Source organism: Trichoplax adhaerens, genomic scaffold, assembly GCF_000150275.1.
Source record: "Trichoplax adhaerens TRIADscaffold_16 genomic scaffold, whole genome shotgun sequence".
In the NCBI taxonomy this organism is placed as follows: domain Eukaryota; kingdom Metazoa; phylum Placozoa; class Uniplacotomia; order Trichoplacea; family Trichoplacidae; genus Trichoplax; species Trichoplax adhaerens.
In genome coordinates this window covers 232,733-255,217 of record NW_002060958.1, presented here as the reverse complement: position 1 = coordinate 255,217, position 22,485 = coordinate 232,733, and the positions used below count along the sequence as shown (strand labels likewise).

Genomic DNA, 22,485 nt, shown 5'->3' with positions numbered 1-22,485 from the left:
GTGCGACCTTGGAGGGCAGACTTAATTGATTAAATCAGGGATTAGGAGTTGAAAGTGAACATTCTCTACACGTATACTGCTGATTTTTCAAGTATGGACGTACTGTATCAACGACTTTAGCGTGCATCGGAAAGGAAAGTGAGCTATGCCTTTTGCTTTGCTTACAGTTATTTTAGCGCACTGTAAGGTGCTTGTACAGAGTGCACATTCTCAGACAATAGCTACTCTAGGACTGTCTGTCTGCGCCGGCACTACCTACAGTCGTTTGGAGTGAACGTCCACCTTGAACGACATGTCGTCGCTTCACTTCTCGCAGTACTGTACTGTACCGATCGATCGTGCTTTCAAACCAAACCAGGTAGGGTGACGCTGGAGAAGATCGATCCCATTCCGTCCGTACTGCACCTATTTTTCTTCCTCAGCAAATCACTGCACTTGTTTCTGTCTGTCTATAACCGGGTCCAATGATGCAATATTGGACATGACGGTGGCACCCTAGCAGTATTAAACCCTAGAGCCATAGCACTTGACTCAGCACTTGTAGACAATAGTGTCTAGTCCTGGACACGACAATGGTACATACTCGACTGACGTCAAGACTACCACGGGCAACATTCCAGGGTCAACCTTTGCAAGATCGTGCTCTTTCATGACAGAAACCGGCCATCAAAGGGGCCCGTTCGTTCTTCACTAGACCACACGAGCATCACCAATGGTAATATTCCATACTACACATATTACCGCGGCCACTACAGCCTGCTTGCCTTTGGCCGTAGTCGTTTTCTTCTGTACTTGTAGACTAGAAAAAAAAAAAAAAAAAAAAAAAAAAATGAAATAAAACGGTAGATAGCATTGACATTGATTGCTCTTTGCAATGATGATTCAATGTATAAAATCAAAATCCATTTTTGTTTTCCTGCAGCCATTTTACACGTCATATGACTGTGCTGTCGGTCTTGAATGAATCATAAGTTCATGTCAATCAATCAGGATTATTTTTCTGCGTGATGCAAGTCTCATTTCTTTTTGGGGGAACATGCACCTCTACTGTTGTCAGTTAGAATAGGCCAGGAAGTACTGTAGAAGAAATAGAATTGACTTGGACTGCCAATACAGTCACCACTAGATTGCTGTTTATATTGCTACATTCGTTTGGCTTTTCTTTTTTTTTTTGCATGAATGAAACACGTAAATAGTCTACACGTTTACAATCCAATTGGATACCAAACAGTCGGTCAAACTTGCTATGTTGGTTGTTTTAATGCATATTTTAATCAAAGCTTGCACTCTTGTTTTTACTATTATAGACGGTACAGTTTGGCTTCCCTCATCGCCCAAGCGCCATCGCTTATGATCCTAAACTGCGATTGCTGGCCATTGGAACTCAAAATGGAGTAATCAGGGTGTATCCTAACCTATAGTATACAATAATAGTCTATTCACTGCATCAATGGACCACAGTAATATTCATTTTTCAGCAAACAACATCAACGATACATGATACTGTATACTAGTTCACTAGTGTAACAAGTTGACTGAATTTGAACAAAGCATTTGTCCATAAATAATTGTTTTGTTGATTAGATCATGGCGAATAGTAGACGTTCATACCACAGATTCGTTTTTCTTATGTTGATGTAGGATTGTCATTTTGGGGTAGGAGCTTCTTTATCATCATACTAGTCAGGGACTTTGAAGACAAATACTCTAATCCATCGACAGTATCCGGTTGGGATCGACCAATCATTCAATGTTCTTTGACTAGATTAGTCCTATATCTTATCCTATGACTGATGTTTACACAATGCTGTCTAGTAGAGTACTCACTAATGATTCCTTTCCAACGTTGTTGACCTTTACATTGGCATCCTTCACCTATTTGCTCGTATACAGTAGGCTGATTTTGACTGGTTAGTTTTCCACCGACAAGCATACTACTACGATATGTCATGTATTGATTGAAAATTGCAGGCTTTACTAGCTAGTTTGAACGGATAATTCTCGATCTAGTCAGTCGTCACTCAACTTGCAGACTGTTGAATGGTATTGATGGGTGGAGCATTACGCTATAGTGTTCAATAATTACTCGCAACAATGATTTAAACATGGCGACACTCAGTAGCATTTATTCATCCACTTTGTATACTAGTCTGCAGTTTTGGATTGTACTACTATCGTAGTCGAAAGGCTCCGCAGTTGCAGTTTCCAGTATTGAAAATGATGTAGATCATTAAGCCAGTTCCCTATCATACACTAGAATGGACTAAGTAGACATTGAAAAGGGAGTGCAATGGAGTGATAGCGACGACAAAAATCCATGATACGGTAGTTATTATTTTACGCCTATTCAGAGATTCGAACATATGGCACACGGCTATGTGTGTATAATGCTGTTCACTCCTAAACAAATACAAAATGAGTTGTTTTACATATTTGTAGTACAAATAGTTTCGCTTTAAACTTGATCGCCTTGCTAAATACTGAATCGTCGGCAATCGTACATCAGTTAAAATCACCTAGCGATCATTTTATCTGCACTACTTGTCATTATCTTCTCTACATCCCCATTTTTCATCTAGCCTTTTCTAGACTCCAAACCGGCCAAATGGTTACTGTACTTTATGCTGTTAGACTACTAATCGATGAAATAAAAAAAAAATGCTTTACACTTCTACAACAATAGAGTTCAAGTGATACGCAAACTATGAGTACGCACAAGATTTTTCGCTGTCTGCTTTACTGTATCTTGACTAAATTCTAAGGAATGATTATGCTTCAATCGTAAGATCAGTGTTACTAATATCAAAGGGGAAAATTTCAAATGAATCTGTTGCCTATTTCTTGAAAGAATTTACTTGCAGCAAGCATTGATGTGTACAGTAGTATTATTAACTGCACAGGTAGCATACACTCAATTGATAGATGCATTAATTTGAATTTGAAGAATTCTTTTGCTATCTACTATCGTGATTATTACGGTGTAATTTTCCATGTAATTGAAATTTTATATGACGAGTTGAATAGTAACGTACAGTATATAATGCTAAGTCAAATTTGGTGGATTTAAACTATTCAACGAGTGTCTTATAGTTCTAGTGGAACTTCTCTTTTTTTATGATGACGCGATTAATTGCCCGACATTTTTATCCTACATAGTACTTTGTATTGATCTTTTCATTGTAGTCCGACGTTGCTACTTGAGTTGATCCTCGAAAATAGTAAGCCATGTGTCACTAAGTTATAGTGTAGTAAGCTAGGTAAAATTTTAAAAGCCGCTTAAGGATAGTTGAACGATGTTCTTTGCATTTTACCTATAGGTAAAATTTTAAAAGCCTACGGCGTAGTCCTAATTGTAAAGATGCACTGTATTGTTTTAAGATCGTTATTCATCATGTAATACATTATATACTACTACATTTATTATCCTAGTAAGATGAACTATCACTAGGGAAAGTTATTTTACAATTTTATTAATTAATTGAACCTGCTGCTATTTGAAGATCGTGCTGTATGATGATACTAAAGGCTAAAACTATATGCGTATAAGATGATTATATAAATTATCTTTGAAACTGTTCATGTTGTAATACTGTACTATTTTTAACAGCACTCCCTGGTACTGCGTTATCAATAATTTCAATGTAGTTAACGAGGTGTAGTAAAGCGTAATGCTGTAAATGCTACAGGGCAAAAATATATCCTTCTAGTGAAATAGGATGGAAAGGCACTATCTCATAATTAGATATGTAAGCATGTACAATTTCACGGAATGTTATAGTCGGGATATTGACATTCGTATGATGCTGCTGATAAGTGTCTGAAACATCTCCTGTAGGATGAGATTATTATTAACTTTGTACACCTCGAAAATGTACTTCTATTTAATCGAAATTAGAGGTTAGGCTCCGAACAATCATGACCAAGTTTTATATTAAATGATCATTTGTGGATTGTATAATAATGTACTGTATAGTATGACTACTTGATAGAGATACTAGGAACGTACTTGCTTTCTTAATTTTTTTACTTGTTGTTGTATCGCTTCTTTTCGATTATGTATCCTTAATTGCCTTTACAGTTATGGCCAACCTGGAGTCGAATTTACAGTTCGCCACATGAGCGATGTGGTGATCACACATTTGTTCTTTTTGCCAGGACAAGTAAGTACTAGAGTAAATATGTAGAAAGTAACTGTACTATTCTATTATACTTATAATGAAAAATAAGAATGGAAACGTTTAATTGTTGGATTTCGATAAACGTGACCACGTCAGAGAGATAAAAATTTTTACGTCGAGAAATTAGATATAACAAATGTGTTAACGGATCGAACGAATTCTATGTGTTTGACTCGGCCGATAATAGTTACTATTACCATACGTTTAATTGAATCGATTACTTCTTGGAGACGCTATTATGAAATTCAATTTATAAGATAAAAGGGATGAAGGACAAAAATTCAAAACATACGCTCTACGGGTAGTCTGTCAGCATTCAAAAAAAAATTTTTCAAGTTCTTTGGGCTAATAAACTTCCTACATGTATTCATACCTATGCCCTACGTTATCCTATTAACCGATTAAAGTATGTGTTGATAGCATGCATGTATTACCGATGAAAAGGATAAGGAATAACCATATATGGATAAGACTACGACATTGTATTTTAGTGCTTCTTTTATTAGTTACCTATAAAATATGACCATTACGAATTATGTACACATAGTAATAGTTTATCAATATGAGGGCAAGTCTGTTTTCGTCAGTTGGTTTGGTATTCAATTTGTTTACTATAATTTGATGGCCGATAATGAGAATAACAGCTATAGCTGATTGTATCATGTAGGAACTACAGTAGAGTCCAATACAGTACTATCGGTAATAAACTTCAATCTCGATAAATTGTTGAAAAAATTAGATTATTTCTGTTATCGGTATGATTGTTGTTTTTATTGATAAAGCGGGTATCTTTGCTTCGCGTGAAACGATTATGTTATGGAGAAGAAATCAAACATTGAAAATGAAAATATTTGTGATATGCAAAGTGTGCATGTTATTTAGGGTTAATAATGCGTGCGTATTTCGACAGGGGAAGCCTGTTTTTAGTGGCATCTGTCATCTACCTCCCTCCCACATTATAATTGGCGTAACGTATTGATGAAATGAACGTTACGATTGATTTACTTGCAATGCTTTGTACTGTTATTGTAATGCTATCGTATTTATTATTAGTAAGGTTTTTATCATTAAGTTGAATATTCTCCTTACCAGCAATCCTAGAGGGAGGGAGGGATACATTAAATAGACGTCGAGACTGTGAATTTTAAAATTTTAATCCTCATTTCTTGACGAACAGGATCTAACTCTAATAATGTATCTCTCATAAATCCCAAGTTTATTTCGTACTTGATATTGAATTTATTTCTTATTCGCTAACTGCTATCTCGTTTGTGTGCGTAATTTCATGCGAATGGTCGTACAAAGTTATAAATGTTAATAGGTACAAGTCATATTACTGATAATCCAGTATCATTCAGAGTAATCTTAACGAATATACTGTATAATATGTTTTGAAAGTTTCCTACATTAATCCTTTGTTGCATGTATCTACAGTACCTGATATCAGCTAAAAATTATACGTTTCACTTATCAGATTGTATTAGATAACTTCAAGCCATCAAATTTTAACTTAACTTATGTATACGTTAGGTATCTTTGCTTTTTTTACTAACGATATTAATGATCATTATATACTGCTAATGTCACTGTATTGCATCTTAGAGAGTGATTTCCGGTACTCTGTAGATTTATACTGAACGAAAAGTTGAAATCTATATTTTTACTTAGCTTAAGAGAATTATACTAGCTGATTACTGTAGATATTATTATACACGACTTCTATAAAATGTCGATTCCTACTTGACATCTCTAGATGTGATCGCATTGCAATTCAGGATGGTATGCATGTGGCTTGACGTTAATAAAGTAGAAAATATTATTAAAAGTCTAGTAATAATTGTAGCCTAATCGTTAAAGAAGATTGCTATTGTTACATACATAATAACATTAGAAGAAAAGCTGTTATCAGTGACGCCAGTGACTACGGCTTCCTGTCTAAAAGAAAGATGAATTAGCAAATTGTAGTGGAAAAGTACAGTACTACAAGTGTATGTTGTAAACCTGACAATTGACTCTGCCCCTGAGATATTCTGTTCGCATGAATTATTTATCCATGGTAAACGAGGTAATACGTTTTGCATCCAAAGATTAATTAGCGCAACACCCTTATTAATTACATTCTCATGTAATGACGTGTATCTATGTTATGTTATCGTCTTATTCTATTGTACTAATCCCCAATTTCAGTATGGATTAATAACAGATACAGCACGAGAATTTAGTACAACGATGATCACCCGTCGTTTGTCTTTGCCGTTTGCCTTCTATAGCACTGTGGGTGCCTTGTAGGGGCGTAGTATTTTATCAAGGGCACCACCGCCCTTGATAAAGAAAAGTACATGCATTACTTCGAAAAATGCTTAACGCCCAACCACTAAAAATATTCAAATCTACTATTCATACCTACCTATATCTATATATATATATATACAATACTTTTGCTGTGGTAGCGATGGATATTGACTTTAGTATGTTATATCTTTTTCGGCTATTGATGTGTATCCGTAATCAATTTATACTTGATTAAAAAGTACAGTAGAAGTAGAACGAGCGTGGGTCCGACTAGTATCAATAATCATCAAATCATATTTAATGCGATTAGTCGTGTGTCACACCGTTAGTAAACCGCATTCTGACTGTCTAGTACAACTTAAAGCTGGATTAGATTCTGTGGAATTTTCAGGGGTTCCCCTACCGATTTTAACTGTCTATAATAACGTAAAATTAGCCTTTATTCCGTGGAATTTCTACGTGTTTCGCTAGTTAGTAATAATAAGAAATTCTTTTCGATAGCATGCTTAATACAAATGACAGTTTATTTCTATGATGAATAATTCTACGATTAGACTTGAGCAATGACCAATATCAGCGAAGGTACTGCACTCCCTGTAATTACAGTAATTGGTGATGAAATAATGTAATATTTTTTCCATAGAGACAAGTAGGGTTAAACCGATATTCGGTACTAGTCTATATACGTGAAATACAGTTCTACGTATATTACAATGAAACTATTTAGAAAGCTACTTGTTCAAACTGACTGCAGTATAGCTCTACAATAGATATTCATCGTCATACACATACATCAGAGACCTACATGAATTTGGAAGACCCAATGGTGTAGGTTTCTGATCTTTATATAGTATTTTAATTTTATGTTAAAAATTTTAGTCCATTCATTGTCCACTGTTTTTTTGTGATTCTTTTACTTTTGGATTCTTTAATCCTCTCAATGTAATTTACTGTTGTTATCATTGTTAATTCTTTCATATTATATTATGAAGGATGTTAATATTATGCCGTGCTATCAACTTGTACAACGTTGCTAAACATCACTTAACCTTTGTTACAAGCTACGAAAATAATTATCATGGATAAAGTAAATATCTGCGGTGATCATAACCCTATCACAATTTAGTGTTTTATCAATCGTCGATTGATTATCGATGGCTCCTAATAGATAATATGATACTGATATATCTAAAATACTGAAGGTATTAACTGTTAATATAATGGAATGAAGGAAAAGTTATGTACTTTAAAAGTCGATTTGACATTTTGGGGTGTACGCTAGCGAAAAGCTTTAGTTTAAGATTCGTTATATATTCATGATAAAAACTATTTTATGTTATGCACTATCCAATTTACAGTAGTTGAGCTATAGCGTAACAGACGTTATTCAAGAGTCGATTAATTGAAAATGTTGTATATCCGAAACTTGAATAGTGAACGATGTAAAAGATGTATTCAATTTACTTAATATAACTGACAGACATGATACAGATTGACTTTACTAAGAATGAGTTATAATTTGTACTTTGTACCCGTAAATATCTGTAAAACGTCATTAACTCCATTTTTGCTATCAACAATTAATTTTAAATAATAGGAAAAGATCGAATTATTTGATACTATTAAATGATATGACGTTTACATTTCTGAATCAATATTATAGCATCGATCATATTTATTCTAGAATATTTTTTCCAGTTATGTACTGGATGATAAAAGTGTTGTATTGCATGATTGTTACCAGGGACGTATAATCAGTATTGGTGAAGATAATATGATATGCATGTGGGAAATAAATACCGAAAATCAAGTATCACAATTAGGAGAAACGAAGAGATACCTTTTAGACGGAAAGTATGTTAATTTTATAATTAATTAGATCCAGTAGTAGTAATTTATTCTAATATAACCTAACTCAAATTTTAGAACTTTTACCACCTAGTATAATTTCATGCTGTTGATAATACATTCGCTATTGCTACTTATTATGATATTGAAGTGCATAGATATTTGGTGTTGTTTTATTTTGTCCGAATAGGATTATTAAAAAATTGTTTGCACGTATTTAGTAGGTTAAAGAGAATCTCGGCTTGCTGTTTAGATGAAGATGCTAAGCATTTGTACATCGGCACTGATGCTGGTAATATCTATGACTTTGATGTTGCCGAACTTACGTTAGTTGAAGATCCACTTATTCACCAAGATGCTGTATTGCAAAAGTAATAATCAATGATATTATTGATTATTATAATTGTTATAATCGTATTAGATTATGTTAATAGTAGATTATTTAAAATTGGTAACATTCTATTTGTTATTTGCTCTTTGTTGTAGTGTATCTGATGATAATAAAGTCAACCCTGGTCCTATTGAATCTATCACTCAAAATCCATCTGATAGCAATCAGGTAACTTACTAAAATTATATTAATTTATACATATATATGATATATACAATTGGTTCCAAAATCGAGTGACTTTATTTGGAAGTATCGGATGTAGCCTATAGCTTTATTCATATTGCTGTATTTTTGAATATTATAGCTCCTTGTTGGGTATAATCGTGGCTTTGTTGCATTGTATGACCTTGCTGGAAAAGAAGTTGTCCATGTTTACATGGGAACCTTGGTAAATACTCCATGAAAATTTTACCATTATTCTACCACAGATTTTACCATAGTTATTCATTATGCAGGAATTGGAATCTTTGTGTTGGCATAAAAGTGGCACACAATTTATCTCAGCTCACAATGATGGCAGTTTCGCGGTATGGAATGTTAACGACCCTGCTAATCCAGAACATCCTCCATCGACCCCTTATGGACCATTTCCCTGCAAAGCTATCAATAAAATTGCTTGGGCAACTTCTGATAGGTAGATTTCAGGAGCATTTGTAGTAATGTGCTAAATGTATTCATACTTACCGACACCGAATGCACGCATTTTAATGACTTAATTAATCAATTTTAGTGATCCATACATCATCTTCTCTGGTGGTATGGCACGTGCAAGTCATGGTGACCGTCATTGTGTTACTGTTATGCAAGGCAAAAAGCATATCGTCTTTGATTTTACTTCTCCAGTATGCGATTTCATACCTTTCTACGGGGATAATGCCAGTGAAGGTATCCGCAAAAATAATGAATTTCTTTCCTAGTATTGCGCCACTAAAGTTAATGACTGTTTCTTAAAATTCATTTTATCCAATCGATATTATCAGAAAATCAAGATACTAGGGCTGTTGTCATTTTGTTGGAAGAAGAATTGGTAATGATAGATCTCTATCATGAAAGTTTTCCGTTATTCCAAAAGCCGTACCTTTCCAGTCCGCATGTCACGCCAATTACTACTTCTGCCCATATATCTGATTGTCCGCAAGAATTGCTTGAAAAGATTCGCTCCGCTGGGACTCTGCAATGCAAGAATGAATATTCCGATTGTCCTTGGCCAATTGACGGTGGCCAAGCTATGAATAGTGATAGTAATAGATCGGAACTTCTACTAACTGGTCATCAAGATGGCTCAATTAGATTTTGGGATGTTAGCAATACTTCATTGCAATTATTGTATACTCTGTCGACATCTTCGTACTTCATTACCGAAGGTGATGAAGAAGACGGTGACAAAAATGAAGAAGAAGATAATTGGCCGCCATTCAGGAAAGTTGGAAGCTATGATCCTTTTAGCGATGATGCACGTCTCGCTATTCTTCATTTGCATTTATGTACATTCCGTAATACGTTGGTTGCAGCTGGAGCTGGTGGCCAAGTTTTAGTATTTGAATTATCAGAAGAAGCAACAGAACGTGAACTTGAGGTAACATGTAATTTTATTTAAAATTTTATAAAGTAATAAAATGAATCGTAATCAATTTAACTAATAATTGCATACTGCATAAACAATACCTTATCGATGGCTTAATTGAAATTATTCAATTTTCACTATTTGTTGTATCATTAAACAATAGCCGATCCGTATTGATTTACCGGATGACCAAGAATTCCGTTGGGGTGGTATGGAACAACTGATGAGTAGAAAAGAAAGCATCACTATGCAACCAGGTTTTCAAGCTACTCACTGGGCTCAGCTATATCCTCCAGATGCAGTGACAGCCCTAGCAGTTCATACCGAATGGGAATTGTAAGTTTTAATCTAATGGTTTTTAATGTTTAAAGTAGCTAGCTAATCTAGATTGGCGTAAATATTTTTTTCACTACGCTTTAACGCAAATTATACATTCACTAGAATTGCTGTAGGTTGTGGACAAGGATATGGAATGTTTGATTATAACAATGGATCATCAGTCTGGAAGAGATGGACTTATGGAATTTACGGTTAATAAATAATTAAATTAGTACAGTATTGTAACTTAATTAAAGATAAGATAGCATTAGTACGATAACTATAAAAATTGAAAATGCATCTATTTATATGGTTATTATAGAAAAAGACAGCGCAATCAACCCATTCAACCGCTCAAAATCATTCAGAAGGTCGATGAGAAATTCTGTACGTCGTGCTCGAAGTTCTTTCCGTCGCCGTGGTGGAGCTGGTGGTAACACTCCCAAAAAATCTGGTGACGTTGAAACAACTGGATCACGAAGAATCGAACCTAGAGAAGAGGCGTCCGGCTCTCTTGTGCGTTCGTTGTACTTTGCCAATACATTGATTCGCGAAGGTTACACTCATGGGCCAACATTGTGGGCTGGAACAAATTTAGGTTCAGTTTTTGTTGATCATATTACTTTGCCCGATAAAGAAGCTAGATCATCAGAAAAAGTTAAAGTTCAGGAAGGTTAGCATTATTTTAACCTGAAAATCAGCGTTGATTGTAGTAGTTATTTTGGAACAATTGTTTTACCAAACGTATTGTTTTATTTTTAATATCGAAACAGCTAAGATTATTCAACTAGAGCATAGAGCACCAATTGTTGATGTCTTAATTGCTGATACCAAGGGAAGTATATTGCCTGAACCTTTTGAAGTCGAATTTGGAAAAGCTAAAAGTACTGATATTGCTCTATTAATAATTTATGATTGATATTATTGCAATTGTAAGCTTTCCCAAATTGGTTTAACCATGTTTATGTTTCTCCTCTTATTAAACTTAGAGCCCGCTTCGAATGGAGCGCATTATGCTGTTATTGTTTCGGAAGAGCAAATTAAGGTATTGTCATTACATTGATATCAATAAATATTGTTATACGTTCTAAACCAAGGAATTAATAAGGTAATAAATAATTCATCTTCGTGCAAATGTAGGTCTATTCGTTGCCATCATTTAAATTCCGTAATAAGGAAAAACTCACTGTTATTGATGGTTCCCGTGTCGCTAAAAGCGGTTTAATTAGAGTCAGAGGTAAATTTGAATCTAGTATTTGCCTTCAGCTACAATACCTGGTATAGCGAATAATCTTGATGTTTTAAATTGATTTGCAGATAATGCCCCAGGTTTATTAGGATGCTTAACAAATCGTGGAGAACTGGTTATGTATACCGTCCCTGATTTACGCTTAGTGGCTCGTATAAATTGTATTGGAAAAGATAATGCTATTGCAAAACGATCTGCAATTGTTTCAAGAAATGGACAGGGATTCTATTTACAAACACCTAGTGAACTTCAACGTTTCTGTATCACTAAGGAAGGCTACATATCGTCTGACTGCGTAGTGGAAGTGGACGAGATGTACCGTCAAAGTCCAGTGAAAGCAGAGCCAGAAGGGTCTGCAGATGGGTAATGAAATTATCATTGGAATATTTGTTGTTGTAATTTTTGTTATAATACTTATATATTTGTCCTATTCTGTTATTTCGGTTTCCTAGCCATGCTGATGATAATCATGAAGACGAGGTAATACACAATGAAGCATATAAAAATTCCTAGTCAATTTGATATCAGTAACAACAGATTGTACCCTAGAATTGCAAATAATAATAAAAATTGGGTAATTGTAATTGCTTCAGGATCATGATGAAGAGATTGAGGCAACTGCAGAGGTAGAAGTTGAAGCCAGAGCTGATGAGTAAGTGATAAAATATGCCAAAAGTAATGGAAGAGTAACTACTTTATTAAATCATTTTTATAAATTGTTATTATTATCATGTATAGAGAACGTGAAGAAGAAGAAGAAGAAGAACGACAAGAACGTGAAGAAGAAGAAGAAGAAGAACGACAAGAACGTGAAGAAGAAGAAGAAGAAGAACGACAAGAACGTGAAGAAGAAGAAGAAGAAGAACGACAAGAACGTGAAGAAGAAGAAGAAGAAGAACGACGAGAACGTGAAGAAGAAGAAGAAGAAGAACGACGAGAACGTGAAGAAGAAGAGGAAGACGTACGTGAAGATTAGGTGATTTTCTACGACATACATGATAAAACTTCGACTGAACTTTTTTAATTTTAAAGAGACTAAACATGAACTGTTAAATGACTGACCCAACAACTCGTAAACTATTGCATGATATTTTAATACCTTTTCATTTTTTTAATTGGAGATTAAGTATCTAACCTCTTGCTTTGTTGCTTTTAGAATGGAAATGAAAGTAACAACGACGGCAACTATCTACAATTTCATTAGAATTTTTCAGAAATTGAAGCAATTGTTAGACAGTCTTTCCTACTTTGTCGTATCTATGTCGCATTTTATTTTGTAGATCTTACTGGTATGACATTTTTAGATAGAGATTGCATTCAAATATTTGAATTAGATAGTTTTTTTAATTTACTGAAAGTATTTAAAGCAGGTGGCTGTATGAGCTATAAAAAAATGCCATACCTCATATTAGTCAAATGATATACAGTATTAAGTACGTAAACAAACATAAGAATTTTATGAGTAGTAGCTTTTAGTTACGGTGCAATAAATATTATTTAAAATTTTTAGCCGCTTAAATTTTAGAATTGTGGTTTAATTTGAAATGATTGTGTAACTTCGGTTATAATTATTCGAAACTAAGATTATATCAAGTGTTTCATTATCCATAATTATAGTAATCAACAGTACTTATTATTACATTAAATCAACGATATCAACATCTCTGTAATTGAAGTTAAGATTGTATGTCCATTTTAGATTGATTTTAGCGATTGCGATGATTTGTTTTACTATGGAACTTAATTTACTAATCATTTAACCTACCAGGATATTTGCCAGATTTTCGTATCCTATTATTGAAATTTCTACAGTTTATTTGCGTTATTACGATTATCTGGCGGAATTTTGTGATTACTTTTAGCTACAATTTCTTATTATTCGTTATAACAAAATATGTCATTTTATTACTGATATATCCGCCGTCAAATCAAGTATGTTAATGGCTAAATGAACGATTTTTTCTTGTTGTTTTAATTTAGTATGTTTAGATGTTATTATACGACTATAATTTTAGATGTGATTCCGTTATTCCAGTAGCTACATTTATCATTACCTTCCATTTCATTACTTAAATATGGAAAAGTTGAGCAGACTAATATCATTAAATGAATGCTATATAAACTGGTTATAGAATTGAATGTGAGCACTTTCATGCGAAAAGTTGCACGTATTTACTTTACGCAAAAGTCAGTCAGTCTGCGTAAAATTTAAGTTATTGCTATTCTATTAGGTGTCATAGACATACACTAATCTGTATGCAAGATGACTAAATTCTACTTTTGGAAGTAAACTAGTGGGAAGAAATCCACTATGAAATAGAAGCTAGTACGCCTATGAAAATTTGAGATTGTAGTTTGCTTTATCAAGTTGTCACTGTATTCTATCGTTAATTCCATGACTAAAATATGATGATAGCATCTATAAGTTGCTTTAATCTGCTAATGTAATGAATAAGTAAACAGATAAAAAACTTATTAAAACTACACTTCCTTCTGGGGTTAGAATCATACTGTACGAGATTAAAGTACAAGATTTGAAAAATTTAATACGAATAAATATGCTTATCAATGTGCAAGCTATTAATTTTACTATAAAATTTAAATAATTAATATTCCGAATTATACTCGTATAAAACTAGTAACGTGAAATGCAGTGATTGATTATCTGGATAGAAATATGTCCAAGAGCACAGTATGCACTTATATATCACATATGCGAGTGTTTTGCGAAATTATTAGCTCAAGTATCTACCTCAATTTGTATTTCTTGTCAAATCTTAACAGCTAAAGGCATTATCAATAAGTCCAATTAACGCAATTGTTCGGAATGCAATTAATCACTAAACTTCTTTATTTTGCTGGAAGAAATTGAAATTGGTTAGAGATGATAACTGTATAAGTTTTTAAAATAACTGCTGCTACGTCGCCTCCATTAAAATTTTTATCAAAATATATGCAATAAATACAATATTGTAAGTCATAATTCTAATGATGTAAATTTACATGTAACATCATATTTATGTATTGTATTTAAGACCAATAAATGTATCAGATTATAGAATAAACAAACGCTCGTTCCTGCTTACTTATGCCTTACACGACTCACTAAATTGAAATAGTTTATTTCCCTATCTATCTTGACTAAAACATCGCTATTGGCTAAATAAAATAATCTTTGTATGGTATTCATTAAAATATCATGTTATAACATAGAATAAAATTCTCTTCGTTACAATTCACAAGGTTCCCTATTTATGTATGCTTCATGGAGTAGAGTAATGATATCTTCAATATTTTCATCACTATCATTTGCTAAACCATTATATAAATGTTTCATGATAACATCGGCATTACCACATTTGATTAAAAATTTGTAAGCCCTAAAATGAAATCAAAACAAAATCGTTGTTTGTGGGTCTTCCGGTTATTTAATTTTTAATCTTAAAATGTAGCTTGAAGATGGTAAGCGTCTGTTAAGAATGACCAAGTTTGTGAACATAGCATCATTTTCAGTGTGTTAGTTAAACTCGCCTATCGTACCTGAATAAATCATAATAACTGCGTTGCGCTTGTGTAACTATGCGTTTTAAAAGGTTCATTTCTTGTACAGTCTATGAAACAATTACCATTAGTACCATTAGTATAACTAATGAATTTGCTGCGATATAAATAACACAGGCATCAGTATTACAGATACCGTCGTAAATGTGATTACGCTATACTCATGAGATGTTCTTAGGCAAAATACGAAACGGTTGTTGAATTAAGAAATGACGTTTAATAAACTGTAGTTAACCTTAAGCTTCATATCTTCTAAAATTTGCCTTAAAGCAAATGAAGAACTGGATTCGTCTTTCAGCATGATTTCTGTCCATTTTGTACATGAGGCATTAACATCTACCATTGCAAATAGTCATGATTTATTACTTAATTGTAAAATTAAGACTGGTAAATTATACAAGCTTAAAGACATGAATATTACTTGCAAAAATAAAACTTTACACCCACTAAATGTACGTATTAATACTTTGTGTAAGCTCGCATAATTAATCAAGATAATTTTATATCGTCTTCGCTTATGAAGTACTAACCCTTGGAGCTAAATTCATAACCAGATTCATCAATGTTCAGATCTAAGACTTTACTATTAAATAGTTCCTTAGTGTCACTACTTTTAGTTAAATTTTCTTGTACCTTGGAGTAGTCGTAAATAGTAATGCTGTCATATTTACAGAAGAAATGTCTTGATGTGGATTAATACCCTTTAATTGTTTTCAAATGTTTTACTTTCTATTACTTACATTATCATTAGAAATTAATCTGGTGAGACTGCCAGCCATTAAGAACCTATGGGTTAAAAGTAAGGCTAAATTTTTTGTCTTACGTCTTAAAATTGTTGGCTTCAGAACTACTGCTAGATAATCAGTCTAAGCGCATATGTATGATAGTTGAAGTCAAGTAGCAAAATGACACCATTGATTAAATTATTTCCTAATAGCAGCATATACAAACCGTTTAATATCTGTTGATAATTGGCGGTTGTCATTAGTTTCTGCAGATATATTGACATTGATGGAAGTATTAAAGAGGGCCTAGCATAAGTTACATAATGTTAACCTGGAGCTTTTCGATATAGCAAAAATTACGTAGGATTGATATCCATAGATAAAGAATACTTACTGCATGAATTAAAAGAGCTAAATCTTTACCAAATACTTTCGTGCAGCGATTAATGTAATGTATCTAGAGCATGTTATTGGGCATAATTGGTAAATATTATTTACACCGTTTACGATAAATATATAGGTACGAATCAACACAGTGGATACATGGTAATTTTGCATTGCTGTATTCAAAAAAACTTACACACTCCGTATACCATAACTCTAATATATTCACAGTATCTTCGGATAATATCTTACTGTCAGCATCCTGCGTAAGTTTGTAAATAGAAATTTTAAATAGCATAATTAAGGTTTATTACTGAAGGGTTAATCGATTCATACAAAAAGAGTCCATAGTAGCAAGAAATTACTCTTAAGAATTATTAATAAATGATTTGTATGTACGTTCGAACACATTCGAAAGCTGTTTATGTCTACATATACGTATAAACTGCACTAATACACGAAAAAGTAAGACGAATGCTTGATTATACTTACGAAATTGGCCAGACTAGCCGTTAGAGTCTTAACGTAAGCGTCCAACTCAGTTCTGAATTTGCGTATTGGTTAAGGTTTATACCCGTAGCTTACATGGTAATCCAAAGTAATACAAAGCCGAATCTGTTTAGAGCTTTACTTTCTACCCCTTTTTTAGATTTTTTCAATAACAACACTACATCTACTTTATATAGCAGTCTTTGGCCAATCAATTATAGCAATGATGATCAAGTACTTGATAAGGCTACTAGAACGAATGTACAGCAAAGCGACGGGAGTTTGCACTAGTACTACTGAAATGAATGTTCTATACATCCATATTAACATCAAATAATGCATCTACGTAATAAGGCAAACTTGATCAATTCTGTGAACTGCGATATCTTTTACAATTTTACTGAAAACAATATACGTCAAGTTTAATATCAAATATGTATCGACGTTATTTGAGCAAATAAGATTAATTTTGTGAACTGTGATCATATCCATTATAATGCTACTGAAATGAATGTATACGAGTAGGTGAATTTGCATCAACTCCATCCATATTATAAAGCAAAATTTGATCTATTGTATGAGTAGCAATTATGTCCTGTATCATGCCACTGAAATGAATTCTACATGAATATCAATATTGCATCGACATTATATAACAAGCTCGATTAATTCTGTGAACGTCGATCCTTTACAATGCTTCTAAATTGAATGTACACGTAGATATATTACCATCAATATCACTATTGCATCTACTTTTCATAGCAAACTTGATCAATTCTAGCACTGAGATCATATCCTTTACAATGCTACTGAGGCAAATGTACGTCTACATTAAGATCAACATTAATTGTATCTACGTTACTAACAAACATTATCCATTTTTGGTGAACTCAGATTCTATCGTTTACACTGATAGTAAAATGAACCTACGATTGTGCATCCACATTGCATCTACCTTAAACAGCAAACCAGCTCAATTGTATGATGTACGATTATATCCTAAATAACGTTACTCATATGAATATAATTGAATAGATATGAATCCAAGTGCTTTTCATCGTCGTTGTCAATAAAGCAGATTATAAATTTCTGTCTAATGTAAAAAGGCAAAAATTGGATATTAATATCAGCAGTGTCATGAATAGCCTCAATTGGATGATCATTATAATCATTATTCCATACTGCAGTCTAGTTATTATGGCTACCGTTAACGTTAATTTCAATAAGATCATTTCCAAGACTTACTTGCAAGCTATTTCTTTGCTATCGAGTAGAGACAAGTAGCACATGGAAGTAGGTGATGATTCCCTGAGGTAAGCATAGGAGTCGTCATGGTGATTTTCAAATAGATAGACTGTATGAATTTGAAAGTATTTTTCTATCCATTTTCAAGCCCAATCTTATTAGGCTAGTGTTACCTTAATTGCGTAGTAATAACAAATCCACTTTGAGAAAGGAGTCTTTTAAGTTGTCTTTCTACATATTGGCGTAGTTGTGATTCACTTTCGTCGTCCAACGATGTTAGCAACTTGGTTAAACTACTACAAAACAACCAAGAAAATAGTCTTTATGTCAACGTACATCATCACACCATCTACATGGGCTGCTATAGCAGTCCTAAGTAAACTACACTATCCATCACTCATACAGAGTGTAAAATAACTTGTTATTTCTATCATAGAATAGCAATTCCAGCTGCAACTGGGACTTTTCTTTACCTATTCTCTTCGTCTAAAATATATAAGGCATACGAGGCTGTTGCAGCCATTTTCCAGTCAGCTTGCCATAGACTTTAAGATGGACAGATAGACTGATGGTGTTCCTATTCCTGTTGGTAATCGAAGGCGACCCTTTTCTCCTACACCTTTTTATATTATCCTGTAAGCTATGTTTGGGTATGTCGATAGTACTACCAGTCATTTTGAACACAAGACTTGGACCACTATAGTGATCCAGTAGAGTAGGCACAACTAGTCAATGGAAGATGATCATTTTCCGATATAGCTTTTATTATGTGATTGAAAGCTATGTTTGGGTTGGTCTATAGTCGTTGGTCAGCAAGAAGATGGATGACCAGTCGAGCTGAAATGGCTATTTTCTCATGCAATTTTGAGTTTTATTTCTACCACTGCAAGCTATAGACTACGAAAGGTTGCTTCTAGTAGTCTATAGTGGATCACGTTGATCGTAGTTTGGGCTGAAATATCACTCCGATGTTAGTTTACACTCTAGTATTCATAACTAAGCTGTGGTATTGCTACTTTCTTATGCAGTTTTCGACATGCCATTGCTGTCTTCATGTTTGGTCCATAACTCCTCTTATTTCCACTACTAGATCTTATTCTAGAATAGAACACAGCCGTTAAAATAACAGGCGTTGGAATGGCATAAATAATAAAAAAACATCGTTCCTGTTTAGCTATGCATTGGATGATCATCCAATGCATAGCATGCAAATCTCAACATGACTTTTACTCTTCTAGTTCTACTGTAGTTCTAGTACAGCATTGCCGTAGGAACTCATGGAGAATCATCTACGGCTGGCTGATGAAGGAGTTATGGCAGACACAACAGTGACTAATCGTAGTATTATAAGGTGTAATTATGGCCACCTGCAGGACTGCCATCACGGATAAAATAGCAAAGTTCTTGTAGTTGTCCTTAGCAACTTCTCTATCCATCCGTCTCCATGCGGCCATAAGACAGCGAGAGGAGAATGAGCCATACAACTCGTCATTAGAAAAAATGAAACAAGACTTAGTATAGTATATGGGCTATGTTTTGCGCTCATTTACTAGCTACGGCTAAACGGGGTTGATGCGCATGCCCATGGACCTAGATTTCAAAACGTTTCATGTTCGTTCTCACCAGTTCCAACATCGTCCAACGCCATTGCTACTAGCAAACTCTGAACTTTCTCTCGGCTGCAATATCTTATTTCAAGCGTTGAACTATGGCGAAACATCATCCAGATTTGATCATGTGTCGTAAGCAACCTGGTGTAGGTTAGTTTAAGATTTTAGCTTAGCTTAGATAGTTTTATTTCCAAGTAGTAACATGACTGTGGCATGCAACTGATGACATGATTGATTTCCTTCACGTTCAACTCTGATGCCAATTTTTTCCTACTTTTCTATTTTAGCTATTGGTCGTCTTTGCGAGAAATGTAAGTCTTGTAATTTTAGCATTGTTAACCATAAAAATGATAAGGTAAAATGCTTCTGATGTATTCCTGTAGAAGATGTGATTAAAAAAAAAATAGCTGATAACCTTCTCCATTCAATGTAATCATGTATACACGAGGATCCACTAACAAGAGTAGTTAGATAGCGTACTACGGTACGGTCGATTAATTAGTAATAGAAAGAGGAGAAAGGCAATGAAGTTTTTATTTGAACTGAAATGGTTGTTTCGCCATCGTAGTAGTAGTATAATATAGATAGCCAGGTAGAGCAGTGCAAATGCTAATCCCCCTAATGTGATCACGCTTCAACAACAGCACTAAACTGTTGTACTAGATTGTAAATTGTACGGACCATTGAATGTCTTCTTACACTTGGCTTCAAGTACCATCCTGTCTTGAGGACGATTTTTATCAATCACCTATTGATTATAGAATATCTACTTACACTAAACTTAAAGTACGATCAAGTTCAGCGTATGATGAGGACGATTTTGTACGTATACCGTAGCGATCATACTAGGTCTACTTACCCTGGATTAAAAGTACGATCAAGTCCAATGTATGAGGATAATTTTGTAGATTGTATTGCTTATGGAATGTCTACTTACACTGGACTAATAAAGTACGATCAAGTCCAGCGTACGAAAACGATTTTTGTCAAGCTTGTTGTAAGGTTCGATAGCGATCGTATGTCAAGCTTGGACTAAAGAATATTTTCTTCTTGATACATAGGCGACGGAAAATGCGTAATATGTGATTCGTATGTAAGACCATGTACATTAGTACGAATTTGTGATGAATGTAATTATGGATCATATCAAGGACGATGCGTTATTTGTGGAGGACCTGGTATTTCTGACGCTTATTATTGCAAAGAATGCACCATCCAGGAGAAAGATGTAATGCTGCAATGATGTATTTGATCGATAGCCTAATATAGTACAATGGAATGTAGTGATAGCTCGATGTTACATGATTCTTCCTACTTCCTAGACTTAATTGGGTAGTGATTGTCAATTATAGCATTGACTATTCAATAGGACGTAATGTTGATATGATATATATTTTACCTGTAGGCTTATACAATAATTATACGGGTATATAATTGAACTTAATGGAGTGATAGCTAGTTATTGGATAATTCTTCCTAGAGTTAATGTACTATTATCGTAATTGTAGCATTGACTATTCAACAAGACGTAATGATGAAATGATATATTTTAGATGCGGACTAATTCTATAATTTAACTTAATGTAGTGATCGCTAGTTGTTAGCTAATTCTCCCTAGAGTTAATAGACTGTTATCGTTAATTGTAGCGTTGAGTATTAAACAAGACGTAATGCTGGAATGATGTACAGTATTTTATTTGTAGACTGATACAATAATCTAATATAGTGAGTTACTAGAGGATTCTTTCCTAGACTTCATAAATTGTTATCGTAAATTGTAACTTTGAATGCTCAACGCTTTGATTTTCATGTTAACTTTATAGAGAGATGGTTGCCCGAAAATTGTCAACTTGGGTAGTTCCAAAACCGATTTATTCTATGAAAGGAAGAAATATGGCTTCAAGAAGAGATAATGGCAAGCTGACTGCTTTAGATATTTTCAAAGTAATCAACTAATGCCAAACCTTTCCGTCTGATGAAATTACTCATTCCATGATAAATACTACTCGTATATATGCAATTGTCTAGAGATGTGATCATCGACTCTTAAAGTTGTGCAGATTGTTGTTGTAAATTATTTGCTGCAGTTGATCTTGTAAACCTATTTACTATTATCTCAACTATTTTTAAACGATCCAAGTTGAAAAAGAATAATACCGTACTTCTCGATGAAACTTTGTACGAATTAGAACCTCATTTAGCTTTATCAAGTAGAACCTATTACTAGTTGGATTTTCTACCCCTCAAACCTGTATAGAAATTAAAAACAATCATTTTTTCTAAATTTTACTGATGGCAATGTCCTTGCATGACAATGGATATTGTGTAATATTCCTAAACAGTTGAACTAGTTTGCTCAGTTAAAGTTAAGGTGCTGCTATCACTTGAGTAGCCAATAGTCTATTCACAATATTATTTTATAAACGCGAGTAAAATGATTTTGTCGTAGAATAATGCACTGGTATGAACACTATACTACTGCAATCAACTCCGAGTTCAACTGGGATAAATAGTATGCCTATATAGGATGCTAATGGATGCCTTTGATCATATGATAGAAGTTGAAAAGTGAAACTGCGGAGTGGTGTTTACTCATTGTTGTTTTGTAATTGACTACCTACAACTTGCACT

At 33.8% G+C, this 22,485-nt stretch overlaps 3 protein-coding genes across 3 annotated transcripts; 2 read left to right on the top strand and 1 right to left on the bottom strand.

The window, feature by feature from the left end:
• Positions 1–1,307: 1,307 nt before the first annotated feature.
• On the top strand, positions 1,308–12,207 carry TRIADDRAFT_31093 (uncharacterized protein; the record flags this gene model as incomplete). The annotated part of the gene is made up of 16 exons (XM_002116554.1): positions 1,308–1,405; positions 4,079–4,160; positions 8,215–8,328; positions 8,550–8,689; positions 8,805–8,877; positions 9,014–9,097; positions 9,165–9,343; positions 9,440–9,594; positions 9,699–10,285; positions 10,437–10,609; positions 10,715–10,803; positions 10,914–11,264; positions 11,365–11,475; positions 11,581–11,636; positions 11,732–11,843; positions 11,909–12,207. Coding segments are annotated over 16 exons (2,703 nt in total), but the record flags the coding sequence as incomplete, so codon positions are not given.
• A 2,862-nt stretch (positions 12,208–15,069) lies between these two features.
• TRIADDRAFT_60529 (uncharacterized protein) lies at positions 15,070–18,767 on the bottom strand (the record flags this gene model as incomplete). The annotated part of the gene is made up of 11 exons (XM_002116490.1): positions 15,070–15,220; positions 15,381–15,451; positions 15,637–15,737; positions 15,932–16,034; positions 16,142–16,267; positions 16,521–16,583; positions 16,707–16,772; positions 17,003–17,054; positions 18,245–18,307; positions 18,418–18,540; positions 18,718–18,767. The coding sequence occupies 11 exons, from the start codon at positions 18,765–18,767 to the stop codon at positions 15,070–15,072; spliced, it is 969 nt and encodes a 322-aa protein (XP_002116526.1).
• A 1,185-nt stretch (positions 18,768–19,952) lies between these two features.
• TRIADDRAFT_31103 (uncharacterized protein) lies at positions 19,953–21,767 on the top strand (the record flags this gene model as incomplete). The annotated part of the gene is made up of 4 exons (XM_002116553.1): positions 19,953–20,004; positions 20,142–20,165; positions 20,916–21,082; positions 21,678–21,767. 4 exons carry the CDS (start codon positions 19,953–19,955, stop codon positions 21,765–21,767), a joined length of 333 nt encoding a protein of 110 aa, XP_002116589.1.
• Between the last annotated feature and the right edge of the window lie 718 nt (positions 21,768–22,485).